This window comes from Hemibagrus wyckioides, linkage group LG08 (genome assembly GCF_019097595.1).
Source record: "Hemibagrus wyckioides isolate EC202008001 linkage group LG08, SWU_Hwy_1.0, whole genome shotgun sequence".
Lineage (NCBI taxonomy): Eukaryota > Metazoa > Chordata > Actinopteri > Siluriformes > Bagridae > Hemibagrus > Hemibagrus wyckioides.
Window position 1 is genome coordinate 978054 of NC_080717.1, and position 19489 is coordinate 997542.

General features: G+C 42.9%; 1 protein-coding gene across 2 annotated transcripts in view; it reads left to right on the top strand.

Moving 5' to 3' along the window:
• Positions 1-19310, top strand: part of rnf130 (ring finger protein 130) — a 57212-nt gene extending 37902 nt beyond the window's left edge. The window contains exons 7-10 of one of the 2 annotated variants that reach the window (XM_058397358.1): positions 6999-7095; positions 8448-8664; positions 9639-9735; positions 10557-11855. In XM_058397358.1, coding sequence (XP_058253341.1) covers positions 6999-7095; positions 8448-8664; positions 9639-9735; positions 10557-10572 — 427 coding nt within the window. In that variant the 3' untranslated portion in view covers positions 10573-11855. Of the gene's footprint in view, positions 1-6998; positions 7096-8447; positions 8665-9638; positions 9736-10556; positions 11856-17506 lie in introns of those variants that run through there. The other variant, XM_058397359.1, reaches the window with a different exon arrangement.
• The last annotated feature ends 179 nt before the right edge of the window (positions 19311-19489 follow it).

The window sequence follows — 19489 nt, forward strand, 5'->3', positions numbered from 1 at the left end:
TCAGGTGAGTGTGTGGGTCAGGTGAGTGTTTAGGTCAGGTGAGTGTGTGGGTCTGGTGAGTGTGTGGGTCAGGTGAGTGTGTGGGTCTGGTGAGTGTGTGGGTCAGGTGAGTGTGTGGGTCAGGTGAGTGTGTGGGTCAGGTGAGAGTGTGGGTCAGGTGAGAGTGTGGGTCTGGTGAGTGTTTAGGTCTGGTGAGTGTGTGGGTCTGGTGAGTGTGTGGGTCAGGTGAGTGTGTGGGTCTGGTGAGTGTGTGGGTCAGGTGAGTGTGTGGGTCAGGTGAGAGTGTGGGTCAGGTGAGAGTGTGGGTCTGGTGAGTGTTTAGGTCTGGTGAGTGTGTGGGTCTGGTGAGTGTGTGGGTCTGGTGAGTGTTTAGGTCTGGTGAGTGTTTAGGTCTGGTGAGTGTGTGGGTCTGATGAGTGTGTGGGTCAGGTGAGTGTGTGGGTCAGGTGAGTGTGTGGGTCAGGTGAGTGTGTGGGTCAGGTGAGAGTGTGGGTCAGGTGAGAGTGTGGGTCAGGTGAGTGTGTGGGTCTGGTGAGTGTTTAGGTCTGGTGAGTGTGTGGGTCTGGTGAGTGTGTGGGTCTGGTGAGTGTGTGGGTCAGGTGAGTGTGTGGGTCAGGTGAGTGTGTGGGTCAGGTGAGTGTGTGGGTCTGGTGAGTGTGTGGGTCAGGTGAGTGTGTGGGTCAGGTGAGTGTGTGGATCTGGTGAGTGTGTGGGTCAGGTGAGTGTGTGGGTCAGGTGAGTGTGTGGGTCAGGTGAGTGTGTGGGTCAGGTGAGTGTGTGGGTCTGGTGAGTGTGTGGGTCAGGTGAGTGTGTGGGTCAGGTGAGTGTGTGGGTCAGGTGAGTGTGTGGGTCTGGTGAGTGTGTGGGTCAGGTGAGAGTGTGGGTCAGGTGAGTGTGTGGGTCTGGTGAGAGTGTGGGTCAGGTGAGAGTGTGGGTCTGGTGAGTGTGTGGGTCTGGTGAGTGTTTAGGTCAGGTTAGTGTGTGGGTCTGGTGAGTGTTTAGGTCAGGTGAGTGTGTGGGTCTGGTGAGTGTTTAGGTCAGGTGAGTGTGTGGGTCTGGTGAGAGTGTGGGTCTGGTGAGAGTGTGGGTCAGGTGAGAGTGTGGGTCTGGTGAGTGTGTGGGTCTGGTGAGTGTTTAGGTCAGGTTAGTGTGTGGGTCTGGTGAGTGTTTAGGTCAGGTGAGTGTGTGGGTCAGGTGAGTGTTTAGGTCAGGTGAGTGTGTGGGTCTGGTGAGTGTGTGGGTCTGGTGAGTGTGTGGGTCTGGTGAGTGTGTGGGTCAGGTGAGTGTGTGGGTCTGGTGAGTGTGTGGGTCAGGTGAGAGTGTGGGTCAGGTGAGTGTGTGGGTCTGGTGAGAGTGTGGGTCAGGTGAGAGTGTGGGTCTGGTGAGTGTGTGGGTCTGGTGAGTGTTTAGGTCAGGTTAGTGTGTGGGTCTGGTGAGTGTTTAGGTCAGGTGAGTGTGTGGGTCTGGTGAGTGTTTAGGTCAGGTGAGTGTGTGGGTCTGGTGAGAGTGTGGGTCTGGTGAGAGTGTGGGTCAGGTGAGAGTGTGGGTCTGGTGAGTGTGTGGGTCTGGTGAGTGTTTAGGTCAGGTTAGTGTGTGGGTCTGGTGAGTGTTTAGGTCAGGTGAGTGTGTGGGTCAGGTGAGTGTTTAGGTCAGGTGAGTGTGTGGGTCTGGTGAGTGTGTGGGTCTGGTGAGTGTGTGGGTCAGGTGAGTGTGTGGGTCAGGTGAGTGTGTGGGTCAGGTGAGTGTGTGGGTCAGGTGAGAGTGTGGGTCTGGTGAGTGTGTGGGTCTGGTGAGTGTGTGGGTCTGGTGAGTGTGTGGGTCTGGTGAGTGTGTGGGTCTGGTGAGAGTGTGGGTCTGGTGAGTGTGTGGGTCTGGTGAGTGTGTGGGTCAGGTGAGTGTGTGGGTCAGGTGAGTGTGTGGGTCAGGTGAGAGTGTGGGTCTGGTGAGTGTGTGGGTCAGGTGAGTGTGTGGGTCTGGTGAGTGTGTGGGTCAGGTGAGTGTGTGGGTCTGGTGAGTGTGTGGGTCAGGTGAGTGTGTGGGTCAGGTGAGTGTGTGGGTCTGGTGAGTGTGTGGGTCAGGTGAGTGTGTGGGTCTGGTGAGTGTGTGGGTCTGGTGAGTGTTTAGGTCAGGTGAGTGTGTGGGTCTGGTGAGTGTTTAGGTCAGGTGAGTGTGTGGGTCTGGTGAGTGTTTAGGTCAGGTGAGTGTGTGGGTCTGGTGAGTGTGTGGGTCAGGTGAGTGTGTGGGTCTGGTGAGTGTGTGGGTCTGGTGAGTGTGTGGGTCTGGTGAGAGTGTGGGTCTGGTGAGTGTGTGGGTCTGGTGAGTGTTTAGGTCAGGTGAGTGTGTGGGTCTGGTGAGTGTGTGGGTCTGGTGAGTGTGTGGGTCAGGTGAGTGTGTGGGTCTGGTGAGTGTGTGGGTCAGGTGAGAGTGTGGGTCTGGTGAGTGTGTGGGTCTGGTGAGTGTGTGGGTCTGGTGAGTGTGTGGGTCAGGTGAGTGTGTGGGACTGTGGGGATTTAAACTCATCCTCCTGAGAGCTCTGAATATTACAAACACATCGCACCTGCAGTGAAGAAGATTCCTGTTCCTGCTGAAATCTTTATTTACACCTGAGTGAAGGTAGTGCAGGAGAAGGTTCAGAGTGAAGGTAGAGCAGGAGAAGGTTCAGAGTGAAGGTAGAGCAGGAGAAGGTTCAGAGTGAAGGTAGAGCAGGAGAAGGTTCAGAGTGAAGGTAGAGCAGGAGAAGGTTCAGAGTGAAGGTAGAGCAGGAGAAGGTTCAGAGTGAAGGTAGAGCAGGAGAAGGTTCAGAGTGAAGGTAGAGCAGGAGAAGGTTCAGAGTGAAGGTAGAGCAGGAGAAGGTTCAGAGTGAAGGTAGAGCAGGAGAAGGTTCAGAGTGAAGGTAGAGCAGGAGAAGGTTCAGAGTGAAGGTAGAGCAGGAGAAGGTTCAGAGTGAAGGTAGAGCAGGAGAAGGTTCAGAGTAGAATAGTTACAGGTACAGGACTTCTGATCTAGGAAACGTATCTGGAAATCACACAGCTGGGTGGACGTTTATAGTGCTGTACACACTCCTGACTCTAATACTCTACACACTCCTGACTCTAATACTCTACACATTCCTGACTCTAATACTCTACACATTCCTGACTCTAATACTCTACACATTCCTGACTCTAATACTCTACACATTCCTGACTCTAATACTCTACACACACCTGACTCTAATACTCTACACACTCCTGACTCTAATACTCTACACATTCCTGACTCTAATACTCTACACATTCCTGACTCTAATACTCTACACACACCTGACTCTAATACTCTACACATTCCTGACTCTAATACTCTACACATTCCTGACTCTAATACTCTACACATTCCTGACTCTAATATTCTACACATTCCTGACTCTAATACTCTACACACACCTGACTCTAATACTCTACACATTCCTGACTCTAATACTCTACACATTCCTGACTCTAATACTCTACACATTCCTGACTCTAATACTCTACACATTCCTGACTCTAATACTCTACACACACCTGACTCTAATACTCTACACATTCCTGACTCTAATACTCTACACATTCCTGACTCTAATACTCTACACATTCCTGACTCTAATACTCTACACACACCTCAGTCTAATACTCTACACACACCTGACTCTAATACTCTACACATTCCTGACTCAAATACTCTACACATTCCTGACTCTAATACTCTACACACACCTCAGTCTAATACTCTACACACTCCTGCCTCTAATACTGTACACACACCTCAGTCTAATACTCTACACACACCAGACTCTAATACTCTACACATGCCTGACTCTAATACTCTATACACACCTGACTCAGATACTCTACACACACCAGACTCTAATACTCTACACATGCCTGACTCTAATACTCTATACACACCTGACTCAGATACTCTACACACACCTGACTCTAATACTCTATACACACCTGACTCAGATACTCTACACACACCTGACTCTAATACTCTATACACACCTGACTCAGATACTCTACACACACCTGACTCTAATACTCTACACACACCTGATTCTAATATTCTTCACACTCCTGACTCTAATACTCTACACACACCTGACTTTAATACTCTCTGATTGCTCTGATCATTATCATAAGTGTCTGTTGTAGGGGGCGTGGTCAGGTTTGAGCACATCTGTAGTGTGTACCTGTACCTGTGCAGTAACACAAACACGTCCTACTCCGCCACGCCCTTTTACTCCTCCTCTAAATTTTATAATGCTGTATTTGAAATGTTTGAAGAAAAGATAAACAAGTGAGTGCTTTTCGGATTAAAAACCAAGCCCCGCCCACTCAGACATGTAATTTGAATAAAATTAATATACAGCATTCTCATTTAGATTCTGATCTATGTTTCATGATATCTGTGAGAATCGAATTCTTACTTTCTTACATTTAGATTTAAAATATAGATTTGTGAGACGTCTTTATTTTTCCTTTATTGTTTTTCCACTTCTCCTCCTCAGTGCTTCAGTGATCAATAGGCCAGAGCTGAGCTAATGCACATCACTTAACCCAGTCAGAGCCATTCAATTTACGTTCTTCTGTGATCCACTTTATGGTGTGTGTGTGTGTGTGTGTGTGTGTGTGTGTACATCTTCTATATGAGCTGCCATTTTTCTTCATTATGATGATGTGAACAACATGCATGTCTGTTCATATACGGATAAAGAGCGATAGCTTATCTCAAGTAGCGGTCTCACACACACACACACACACGCACAGTCTCAGTTATACACACAAACACAAGCACATACACACGTACACACACCACATCTTGTTAGATATATATATTTGCACTCTTTGGTAAATAGTGAGAGAGTGGTTGTCAGTATCACACTCAGACTGTTTGATCTTATCAGTGATTAGTGTGTGTGTGTGTGTGTGTGTGTGTGTGTGTATGTGTGTGTGTGTGTTCTCTAAACACACTCATTACTAATTCATGCCTCTCTCATCATTTGCTTCACCAAGGAAAATAAATGACCAGTTTTTCTCATTGGATCACATTAACTCTTGGCTCTGAAGCTTCACTGCAGCAAAACATAAATCTGTAGCAGGAGGAAAACATTAACAGATTGTCAAGATCACTTTATACAGCGAGGTTTACAGGAGGAGGAGCTTATAGAGCTCAGGAGGATGAGCTTATAGGTCTCAGAAGGAGGAGCTTGTAGACCTCAGGAGGAGGGGCTTATAGATCTCAGGATCTCAGGAGTAGGAGCTCATAGATCTCAGGAGTAGGAGCTCATAGATCTCAGGATGAGGAGCTTATATCTCTCAGGATCTCAGGGGGAGGAGCTTGTAGATCTTAAGATCTCAGGAGGAAGAGCTTATAGATTTCAGGACCTCAGGAGGAGGAGCTTATAGATCATATATAGATTATAGTTGTAGAATTTAACTGTTTTAAAGTGAGAATGTGAGAATGTTCTGATTTTTTGTGTAGAATATGAAAATCCGTGGAATAAAATAAAACCATGCATGTGTCAGTCGTAGAGCTCTGGAGCTGTCAGGCTTCACACCTGCAGATCTCTAAACTGACAGCCGGTTCTTCGGGAGTGAACGTCATCTCTCAGTCATGCTTCTGTAAACCTGAAGGAGAACGGAGCGTGGAGCTTTAATGTTCCTCAGCTTGCTGTGGAGACACTGAGATGTTCCTGTGATTTGTCACATACACAATCGCACACAGAAAAACACAGTGACACACTCTTCACCACTGAGATGAACAATAGAGCTTTAATAGAGAACACTAATGTAATAGAACATTTAGTGAAAATCTGGTGTGAGGTTTTGTTTCCGTGATGTTCAGGAGTTCTTTACCTGGTCAGTGTTAACTAATCCACTCACACTGGAATCCTCAGCGTCTGCAGCTGTAATTAGCACTGCAGTCCTGTGTGAAGAGACGGTGCAGTAATGGAGTGCAGAATGTGGTGTTAGTGTGGGTCATGAGGAGAGGCCTGCTGCTAGAACATCAGAGATCCAGTTGCGTATGGAATTACACAGAGCCGAGTGCCAGAGTGGGATAATCCGATTAAAGCGGAGCTGCAGTCTACAAATAATATTCCTGCAGAAGGGTTTCTGTTGTCTAAGTGTTCAAGATCTCAGGAGGAGGAGCTAGTGGATCTATAGATATCAGGAGGAGGAGGAGCTTATGGATCTCAGGATGTCAGGAGGACAAGCTTGTAAACCTCCAGATGTCAGGAGGAGGAGCTTGTAGAGCTCTAGATATATGGAGGAGGAGATTATAGAGTTCAGAATGTCTAGAGGAGGAGCTTGTAGAACTCCAGATGTCAGGAGGAGGAGCTTATAGAGCTCTAGATTATATAGAGGAGGAGCTTATAGATCTCAGGATGTCTAGGGGAGGACCTTATAGAATTCCAGATGTAAGGGGGAGGAGCTTATAGAGCTCTAGATGTAAGGAGGAGGAGCTTATAGAGCTCTAGGTATAAGGAGGAGGAGCTTATAGAGCTCAAGATGTAAGGGGGAGTTTATAAATCTCAGGATGCCTAGAGGAGGAGCAGCTAGTAGATCTGTAGATCTCAGGAGGAGGAGGTTGTAAATCTGTAGATCTCAGGAGGAGGAGCTTGTAGATCTTAGGAGGAGGAGCTTGTAGATCTTAGGAGGAGGAGCTTATAGATCTGTAGATCTCAGGAGGAGGACCTTGTAGATCTGAAGATCTCAGGAGGAGGAGCTTGTAGATCTGTAGATTTCAGGAGGAGGAGCTTGTAGATCTGTAGATCTCAGGAGGAGGAGCTTGTAGATCTGTATATCTCAGGAGGAGGAGCTTGTAGATCCTTAGATCTCAGGGGGGGGGCTTGTAGATCTGTAGATCTCAGGAGGAGGAGCTTGTAGATCCTTAGATCTCAGGAGGAGGAGCTTGTAGATCTGTAGATCTCAGAAGCACGGCAGTGATCGAATGTTTTTGTCTTTTCTGTTCTTCAGACATGTTTTCCATAAGATGTGTGTGGATCCGTGGCTGAACGAACACTGCACCTGTCCCATGTGTAAACTCAACATCCTCAAAGCTCTGGGCATCATGGTAAGTACACACACACACACACACACACACACACACAGTTATTTTATAAAGATGACTAAAACGCCTTAAACTCAAGAATAAAATACTGAGTGTGTCACAGGATGTGTACTACTGACCCATAAACACTACACACTACACAACACATTAAACTCTACCGCCCTCTGGTGGACACTCTGAGAAATAAAATAACCAAAATCATTTATAAATCAAATAAATTCATCCGCAAATATTACACACTTTGTCAGAAAGTGTAGACTAATGACTAGAATATAATGAAATATAAAGATCTTATGTTTATGATAATATTAAATTCTACTCCACTCTCAGACATTACAGAGTGATTTTTATAATTATTCAGATTATCAGGTTTTTTTTTTTTCTTTATGGAGTGGATTTTATACATTTCTGTAAACAAGTCTTAGAAATCTATTAGTCAAGTAAACACATAATAACAACAGGATATTTACTGAGGACTGAATTTCCGTTTGGGATGAATAAAGTATCTATCTATCTATCTGAAAGACCCCACGTTGTGTTGAGTACTCAGAGTTTGACTCTGTTGCCCTCTAGTGGTGAAGTGACTCACTGCAGCTGAGAGATATTCCTGTTGTGTGTTTATTAAAATCGCTATTAAGTGGTTATTATTGTTATTCTTATGACTGCAGACATTAGCATCAGTTAAAGACTCTTTTAAATGAGGAACTTGTAGTTTATTGTCTTTACTGGATTTCTGAGTTTATTTGAACTGTCATGAATAAATGTAATACGTAAAAGAGAAAAACATAAAGTAAAACAAAAGTTTCCATACAAAACACTGACAAACTCAATAACTCCAGTAAACATGTCTTTATTTTACAAAAGATATACAAAAAGACAATAAATATTAAACACGAAATGGCCTCAGAGCATAATAAACACTGTACTACACACTGTACTGTTTATTTGTTTTTGTGATCATGAAGGAAAATCATTGAATAGCAGAAAAACTTGTCAGATTCATTTCATTACATTCACTCTCGTGCTAACTTTTGCACTTTGTGTGTGTGTGCGTATGTGTGCGTGTGGGGTGTGTGTGTGTGTGTGTGCGTATGTGTGTGTGTGTGTGAATGTGTGCGCGTGCGTGTGTGTGCATATGTGTGCGCGTGCGTGTGTGTGTGTGTGTGTGCGCGTGCGTGTGTGCGCGTGTGTGCGTGTGCGCGCGCGTGTGTGTGTGTGCGTGTGTGTGTGCGCGTGTGTGTGTGCGCGCGTGCGTGTATGTACGCGTGTGTGTGTGTGCGCGTGTGTGTGTGTGTGTGTGTGCGTGTGTGTGTGCGTGTGTGTGTGTGTGTGTGTGTGTGTGTGTGTGTTTCCAGCCAAACCTGCAGTGTGTAGATAATGTGGCGTTTGATATGGAGCGGATGACACGCACTCACTCCTCCAGCCAGCGGGTGGCGCTGATGGACGTGTCATCTGAGACCAGCGTCAGTGTGGAGCCGCTCACACGCTCCGGCTCGTCTCAGCTGCTGTCCGAGTCAGAGCTCACACACACACACACACACCGTAGCGGGGAGATCAACATCGCCGTCACCAGTAAGATACACCTCATTCTTCATCATCATCATAATAATAACAAAAATAATAAAAGTGATGCTCAGTTCTCATTTCTGATCATCAGACAATTTATGTTTTCACTTTCAGTTGTTTACTTTTAAATAAACACACACACAACTGAGTAACTCAAATCATTTAATTAATTATAAATTAATTACACTTTAATCGTTTTAATTTAATGTTATCATTTCAGTGATTTATTTATCTTGATGAATTCCAATTTCTCTTCCTTCCTTTACTTTTTCCCTCGCTCTTACAAACAAACACCCCCCCCACACACACACACCCCCACACCCCCCCCCACATACACACACACCCCACATACACACACAGCATGCTGCAGCACTTGTCTGTGCTTTTCTCTCTCTCCCTCAGTAATGTCTGTCTGTTCTTCATCAACTTCAGCACATGTTGTACTCCGGTGGTGACGGTTTCTATGGTAACGTGAGCGATTTGCTGAACCGACAGGTTTCTGTGTGAAAAGAGTGAAAACTTGTAGCTGGTGGGCGTGTCGGAGGCGGGGCTTGTTGGGCTGCATGTGGGAAGTTCATAAACACACCACAAGGACCCTGGATTTCTTGTGGGTGTGTTTGTGGGTGGGGTTTGATGCAGTCTCTGATTGGTTGAGGTGCGGTTACTGGACCTGTCGAGATGTTTGTAACGAGCTCACACACTGCTCTGTTAAACCTTTTCACCCCACCACGGAGACACGTTGCAGGCTAACTTCGTGCGCTAATGGTCCGTTCTGATTGGCTGTTGGAGGAGCTTTTTGATTGGTGGACTGTTTCCCACTCCAGCAGTGGGAAACAGCTGGAGGAAACCCTTTCTCTCCTTTCTGCACTTTGTCTGCTTTTCCTCCTCGCTTTCTCTCTGCTTCAATGATTGGGCCCTTTCTCCGCTCAAGACTCCACCCACTCCCAAAGTGACCCCGCCTCCTTTTACTCTGTTAACAGAAGAGTGGTTTATTGTGGGCAGCTTCGCCGTCCTCAGTGTTTTAACGCTGTGCTACATGATCATCAGAGCCACCGGCAACAACTACGACAACACCGCGTGAGTAGAGCTTTAAATTATCTTACAGTTTTTATCTTAAAGCAGGATTTTTATCTGCTTAAAATAAACAGAAGCATAAGGTGGACACATGAAGGTCCATTTCAGTCAGGATCGTTATTTTTAAACATCAGCTGAGATGAAGAGAAAACAGACGTTTATACTTCAGTCCTTCAGCACAGCTCATTACCGAACAGCAAACTTAAAGCAGCGATGTGTGATATTTAGTGTCCCTGTGACCATGCCCCTCCTGTGGTAATAAATGTGTTTAATGAGTTAGTTGCCTTTTAAGGAAACGGGAGGATCTGAGAGCAGCTCTGTTCCTGTGTGTGTGTGCGCCGGGGGGGGGGGATTTGATTCAGGGCCAGAAAAAAACTAATTAAAATATTTTAGATAAATCATAACAAAAGAATTTGTATTTTTTATTCCATAAATATTCCATAAACCTTTAGTGATTTGTAACAAATAAAATGATGTAATATTTAGGGTTTTTTATTTCTACAGAGTGAGAGATGAGATCAGTTTAAACGTTATTTGTCTATGATATTTGTCAATATCACACGCTGTTGTATTTTTTTTTCTTTTAAAATCTTCTGGCTTTTTGGAATTCCTTAATTAATTAATTAATGTGAGAGATTAAAAGATTTCAAAACCTTGTCCATCATCTTCAGCTGAAATTCCCTCACACTTCTTTAAAATCTGTAAAAGAGAAATAAAAATAAAGATCACGTTGTTCCATCGGTCAGCAGTGTTCCTGTAGCGCTGAACACGTTGTGTACTTTATTATGAATTATTTCAATCTGCAGTCCTTCTCTGTGTTTCAGATCGGAGCTGGTGTGAAGACGGACATCGCATTTCCAGATTAAATCGTTAGTCCGTGACGGGATTTTCCTCACAGGAGCGTCCGGCACTTTGTTTCTGAAGCTGTTTGTTTTTTGCTTTTGAGAGTTCATCATCGATTTTCTGTCAGTTTAAAACTCCATGTTTTAGCCTTATTCTGTAAGGAGACTTCTTCATGTACAGTGTTTTATTTTACGTCTTTGCGCAGTGTTATGAAGCGTTTCTATTTTTTTCCTTTTTATTTGCACCAAAGTGCAATTTTAAAACATTCCGAATCTCTCTGAAACTAAATCACCTCCCCACAACCTGCATAAAAACATGTAGAAAGCAATAAAAATGAAATAAAATCAAAGTAAAAAGGTAATTAAAATAAGAACCAGAGTCACGCTAATGAATTTTCCTCATTTTAATTCTGTTAAAAATTTAGTATTTAAATGAAAGAATTCTGAGTATTTAAACCAGAACAGGTTAAGAAAGGGATTTGATCTGGTTGCCAGGTCTGTATAGACCCCTCTTAACCTCTTCTTTGTCAGAAACTGATAAATGATAAATATACACAGTTTACAGTATTTTGTATTATTTAAGCTACCTAAACTCATTTAGGCCAAATTCCACACAGTGTTATAGTCACAGTGATCAGTACACACACACACCCACACCCACACACACACACATTAGAATTGTTTCTATTTAAGATAAACAGAATATTTCAGGACTCTTCAGCTCAGAAACCCCACACATTGGATTAAACTCCACGTCATTATTGGGTTTAAAGATATTTCGGAAATAATCACCTCTTTATTATTTATTGTTTTTTTTTCCGGTCATGAATTAGTTTGGGGTTAATTGAGAAGCTCAGCTGAGGTTTATTTAAACTTCTGCACTGTTTTACTTTTTAAAGCATTTCTTCTTTTGTATTTTGTATTTCTGTCTGTTCTTTTACATTTTAGTTAAGCATTAAACAACTTAAATCAGAGGAATAAACGATTAAGCCAGCAGCAGCAGGTAGCAGTAAAGAGCTTCACAGCTCCTGGACTTTAGGTTCCTGAAGATCTCAGAAGATCCTGTGAAGATCTTGCTGTTTTTCCTCTTTAACTTTAAGCTCTCAAATCCCCCTGGATTCTATACACTTTATTTTCGTTTTTTTTTACTTTAAAACGTATATTGGTTCATGTCAGGTAAACACACACACACAGACACACACACCCTTCATCTCTCTATAGTCGAGGTGTTTTCTCTTAAACTGATTTGCACTATTGGAATAAATCTTCTTTAAAACCTTGTGTCTGGTGTGAACTTTATTTTCTCTCTTTTTTATGGTTTTAGCTGTGTGAGTTTCTCTCCAGGATCAATACACACATCTGCAGACCCAGAGATAGACAGATAGATAGAGAAATAGATGGACAGAGAGACATATAGAGAGCTAGACAAAAAGACAGACAGAGAGATAGACAGATAGACAGATAGATAGATAGACACAGAGATAGAGAAATAGACAGACAGAGAGATAGAAAGATAGATGCAGTCTATCAGAGCTTCCTGCAGACTTACACACACTTTTATTATTATTGATAAAGCAGGGTGAATTATTTTGAGGTCACTTCCTGTTCAATCAGCTCTGAAAAGTCTATAACTTCTTCTCTGTAAACTCATGACGTTCATTCTGAATCATCGAAAACAATTCAGTCTGTTTTAATATTCAAAACTCCTGCTTAAGCCCCGCCCTCTCAGCTCACCGAGGTAGCACTTTGGCCACGCCCCTTAAAACCCTTCTTCTTGTATGTTTTGGTGCTGAATCTGTAGACTGGAACTCAACACATCACATCAAACTTCACATCATCATCACATCACCACATCAACACATCACATCACCACAACACATCACAACATTATCACATCACATCAGATCATCACAACATCACATCACCACATTATCACATCACCACATCATCACCACATCACATCAGATCATCACAACATCACATCACCACATTATCACATCACCACATCACATCAGATCATCACATCACAACATCACATCACCACATTATCAGATCACCACATCACATCAGATCACCACATCACATCATCACCACATCACATCACCACATCACATCATCACAACGTCACATCACCACATCACATCATCACCACATCACATCATCACATCATCACAACACCACATCACATCATCACATCACCACATCACATCATCATCACATCACATCATCACATCACCACATCACATCATCACCACATCATCACATCACCACATCACATCATCACCACATCACATCACATCATCACATCACCACATCATCACATCAGATCACCACATCACATCATCACAACGTCACATCACCACATCACATCACCACATCACATCGTCACATCATCATCACATCATCACCACATCACAACACCACATCATCACATCACCACATCACATCACATCATCACCACATCACATCACCACATCATCACAACGTCACATCATCACATCACATCATCACCACATCACAACACCACATCACAACACCACATCACATCACCACATCACATCATCACCACATCACATCATCACAACGTCACATCATCACATCACATCATCACCACATCACATCATCACCACATCACAACGTCACATCATCACATCACATCATCACCACATCACATCATCACCACATCACAACACCACATCACATCACCACATCACATCATCACCACATCACATCATCACAACGTCACATCATCACATCACATCATCACCACATCACATCATCACCACATCACATCACAACACCACATCACCACATCACATCACCACCACATCACATCATCACATCACCACATCACATCACATCACCACATCACATCACATCGTCACATCATCATCACATCACATCATCACCACATCACAACACCACATCATCACATCACCACATCACATCACCACATCACATCACATCATCACCACATCACATCACCACATCATCACAACGTCACATCATCACATCACATCATCACCACATCACATCATCACCACATCACAACACCACATCACATCACCACATCACATCATCACCACATCACATCATCACAACGTCACATCATCACATCACATCATCACCACATCACATCATCACCACATCACATCACCACATCACATCATCACAACGTCACATCACCACATCACATCATCACCACATCACATCACAACACCACATCACATCACCACATCACATCACCACCACATCACATCACCACATCACATCACCACATCACATCACCACATCACATCACCACCACATCACCACATCACATCACCACCACATCACATCACCACATCACATCACCACATCACATCATCACCACATCACATCACCACATCACATCACCACCACATCACATCATCACATCACCACATCACCACATCATCACATCACCACATCACATCATCACCACATCACATCATCACATCACATCACCACATCACATCACCACATCACATCACCACCACATCACATCATCACATCACATCATCACATCACCACATCACATCACCACATCACATCACCACCACATCACATCATCACATCACCACATCACAACACCACATCATCACATCACAACATCACATCATCACCACATCACATCACAACATCACATCACATCACATCATCACATCACCACATCACAACATCACATCACAACATCACCACATCACATCACAACATCACATCACATCACAACATCACATCACATCATCACCACATCATCACCACATCAAATCACATCATCACATCACCACATCACAACATCACATCACATCATCACCACATCACATCATCACATCACCACATCACATCACAACATCACATCACATCATCACCACATCACATCACCACATCACAACATCACCACATCACATCATCACATCACCACATCACATCACATCATCACAACATCACATCACCACATCACATCACATCACCACATCACATCACCACATCACATCACAACATCACATCACCACATCACAACATCACATCACCACATCACATCACCACATCACATCACATCATCACCACATCATCACCACATCACATCACCACATCACAACATCACATCACCACATCACATCATCACATCACCACATCACATCATCACCACATCACATCACATCATCACAACACCACATCACATCACATCAACACCACATCATACCATCATATCACATCACCACATCACATCACATCATCACCACATCATCACATCAACATCACATCATCACCACATCACATCATCACATCACCACATCACATCACATCATCATCACATCATCACCTCATCACATCACCACATCACATCATATCACATCACCACATCATCACATCACCACATCACAACACCACATCACATCATCACATCACCACATCATACCATCATATCACATCACCACATCATCACCACATCACATCATCACCACATCACATCACATCATCACATCATATCACATCACATCATCATATCACATCACATCATCACCACATCACATCACCACATCACCACATCACATCATCATCACATCATCACCTCATCACATCACCACATCATCACATCACCACATCACAGCATCACATCATCACATCACCACATCATCACATCACCACATCACATCATCACCTCACCACATCATCACATCATCACCTCATCACATCACCACATCACATCATCATCACATCATCACCTCACCACATCATCACCACATCACATCATCACATCACCACATCATCACATCACCACATCACATCATCACATCATCACATCACCACATCATCACATCACCACATCACATCATCATATCACATCACATCATCACCACATCACATCATCACATCACCACATCACATCATCATCACATCATCACCTCACCACATCATCACCACATCACATCATCACATCACCACATCATCACATCACATCATCACATCACCACATCATCACATCACCACATCACATCATCACCTCACCACATCATCACATCATCACCTCATCACATCACCACATCATCACATCACCACATCACATCATCACATCACCACATCATCACCACATCACATCACCTCACCACATCATCACATCACATCATCACATCACCACATCATCACATCACCACATCACATCATCACCTCACCACATCATCACATCATCACCTCATCACATCACCACATCATCACATCACCACATCACATCATCACATCATCACATCACCACATCATCACATCACCACATCACATCATCACCTCACCACATCATCACATCATCACCTCATCACATCACCACATCACATCATCATCACATCATCACCTCACCACATCATCACCACATCACATCATCACATCACCACATCATCACATCACCACATCACATCATCACATCATCACATCACCACATCATCACATCACCACATCACATCATCACCTCACCACATCATCACATCATCACCTCACCACATCATCACATCATCACCTCACCACATCATCACCACATCACATCATCACATCACCACATCATCACATCACCACATCACATCACCACATCATCACATCACCACATCATCACCACATCACATCATCACATCACCACATCATCACATCACCACATCACCACATCACATCATCACATCACATCATCACATCACCACATCACATCACCACATCATCACCACATCACATCATCACATCACCACATCACATCACCACATCATCACCACATCACATCATCACATCACCACATCACATCACCACATCATCACCACATCACATCATCACATCACCACATCACATCACCACATCATCACCACATCACATCACATCATCACCACATCACATCACCACATCACCACATCACCTCATCACCACATCACATCATCATCACATCACCACATCATCACCACATCATCATCACATCACCACATCACATCATCACCTCATCACCACATCACATCATCACCACATCACATCATCATCACATCACCACATCACATCACATCACATCACCACATCACATCATCACCTCATCACATCACCACATCATCACCACATCACATCATCACCACATCACATCATCACCACATCAAATCACCACATCATCACCACATCAAATCACATCACCACATCAAATCACATCATCACCACATCACATCATCACCACATCACATCACCACATCATCACATCACATCATATCACATCACCACATCATCACCACATCACATCATCACCACATCACATCACATCATCAAATCACCACATCACATCAAATCACCACATCAAATCACCACATCACATCATCATCACATCACATCATCACCACATCACAGACGTTAAACCTTCCCTCACAGCGACACACTCTGGAGTTTATTAAGTTAACATTTCATCATTAAATTTATTTATAATCATTCTCCTCAGTGATGGAGCTGTGTACACACAGAGTTTCAGAGTTTATTACAGGACTTTATTTATACTTCATATATAAATGATATTTTTTATTATCAGTGACTTTATAATCTTATTAATCTAAGTTAGTAATATTATTAGTATTAGTATGGTTGTTGTTGTTGTGTTAATTATTTGATTACATCATAATTAATGATTTATGCTTCTTTAATGTTGCTGGTAATTTTATTTACTTAACTTTAATTAATTATATCATTTTCCTGTTGGTCTGTTATACTGTTCCCCTTAATAATTTTATATAACTATTTTATTTAACATTTTATTAAATATTTTTTATTTTATTTTTTTATTTTCAGGCTTATTGCATTTCTGCAGAGTTTGTTTGTTTGTTTGTGAGACAGATAACAGTTGATTTTCATGATTAGATTTTTTTGACCTAGGTCACCGACTCTTTTCCTCCTCTCTCCTCTCACAGGTGGCCATTTTTTCGGCCGGACCTCGGGGTCTCCTCGCAGTGTGGTGTGTGAGATGGAGCTGCCCGACATTCAGACGTCTTTGGACATGTTCGATGAGAACAAATCCTGAGAACACGCTTCCTTCCTGATGACCTTTGACCCTCGTGCCCCACCCCCACCCCCTGAAGGAGGGGACTGACGTGTTTTCCTGCGGCAGTGAAAGGACTTTCAGGACTCTGGCTTTACAGAGAGTTTGTTTTATTTGTCGTTTGCGGCTCAGACTCGCTCCGTGTTGAAAATCTGAAAATCGTCTTTAGCTCTGTGACGGAGTTTGGGATGGACAATCGTGACTGACGGATGACATTTAACCCTTTGAGAAATGATTTCCGGCTGATTTTACGGCTCAGGTCGTGTCCCAAACGCTAAGTGTTCGAAGTCGGACCGCTAGCCAACAAGAACAGCTTAATTAGCTAACATTCCGCTAGCTAATCAGCTTATTAGCAACTAGTGTGTGTGACAGATTTGACCGCTTGCTATGTTCCAGATAACACAGCTTTAACTTCACTACAATCACAGATTAGAAAATATCTGTGTAACAGTTTATATCTAGCTTCAGGAAATTTCACCAAATCCTGTGTGTAAATCATCGGTGGCTAACGTTATATTTATCTTAAATATCTCATTAGCAGTTGTGAAGATGTTTAGCTATTGTTAGCAAATCGTTCTGCAACACAAAACAACACAAAACGGATGAAACTGAGTTATAATAAAGTTAAAAAAAAAAAGTAAAACATTTACACAGGAGCATCAGCTAGCATTTCAGAGCATCAGCTAGCATTAAATCAGATTAGCCAGCTAGCAAAATGTCATCAAATATCATTAAAGTGCGCAAAATCCAGTGGAAATAACTTTTAGTTCATTTTTTGCAGACTTTCTGAACTTAGCTCCTCGGACTGGTTTATTGTGTGAACTCCATACTGAGGGTGCTGAGGAACTTTAAGATTAAATGACAGAAAAATTCCCTCAGGTCTCTGAAACTCATCCTGAGGTCTACAGCATGATGCAGATTCATTCTGATTTTATACTCCTGTAAATTTATTCACAGGTTTTTGCTAAATTCACATTTTTCCATTTAAAACTAAAACTTTTTCCATATAAACCTGATTTAGGGGCGGAGCTATACCTGAGCTGAGGTGGTGATGTCACAAAACAGCTTGATACATCAGCAAGCTCTTTATGTCTGATATACACGTTTTACTCTCCGGACATGTTTTGCTAAGTTAGCTATAGCGCGAGTGTTAGCATAGCTAGCTAATTGCTAACACACTTGCTAGTTCTGCATTTAATAGTTTAACCTTCCTCAGATAACTTAGCCCACATGTTCCTGAATGAAGAGATTCCAGGGTTCACATCATCGTTTTTCCTCTCCTCATTTGCACACAGGTTGTGATTGGTGGAGTTACAGATGTAGCCCCGCCCCCAAATCAGTTTCATACGGAAGTCCTGAGGAAGTTTCTGTTCTAACTGAAATGAAAGAAATGGAGAAAAAGTTACAGATGATTCGAAATGTGACAGCAATAGTGAGGCAGGTTGGCTTGGTAACCCAAGCCGGCTAGAAGGCTAAGGTTCCAATAGGAACACCAGGGAGGCGGGAACATTAGCGTTTGGGACGGAGCCGGACGATCTGAACCTCTTCCTCTTTATGAGCTCCATGTAGCTACAGACCACACCCACTCCAGATGATCAGCGTTACTTCCGTCTGCAAATACTATTTAAACCTGTAACTAACACCACGCCCCGTACGCTGCAGTACTAATTATATATATATATATATATATATATATATATATATATATATATATATATATATATATATATATATATTTATATATATATATATATATATATATATATATATACAATATATATGAATATATTCAGTATTCGCATATATACACACCATTTATACTTATATATCTCTCTGACCTCGTAGCACCGTGTGG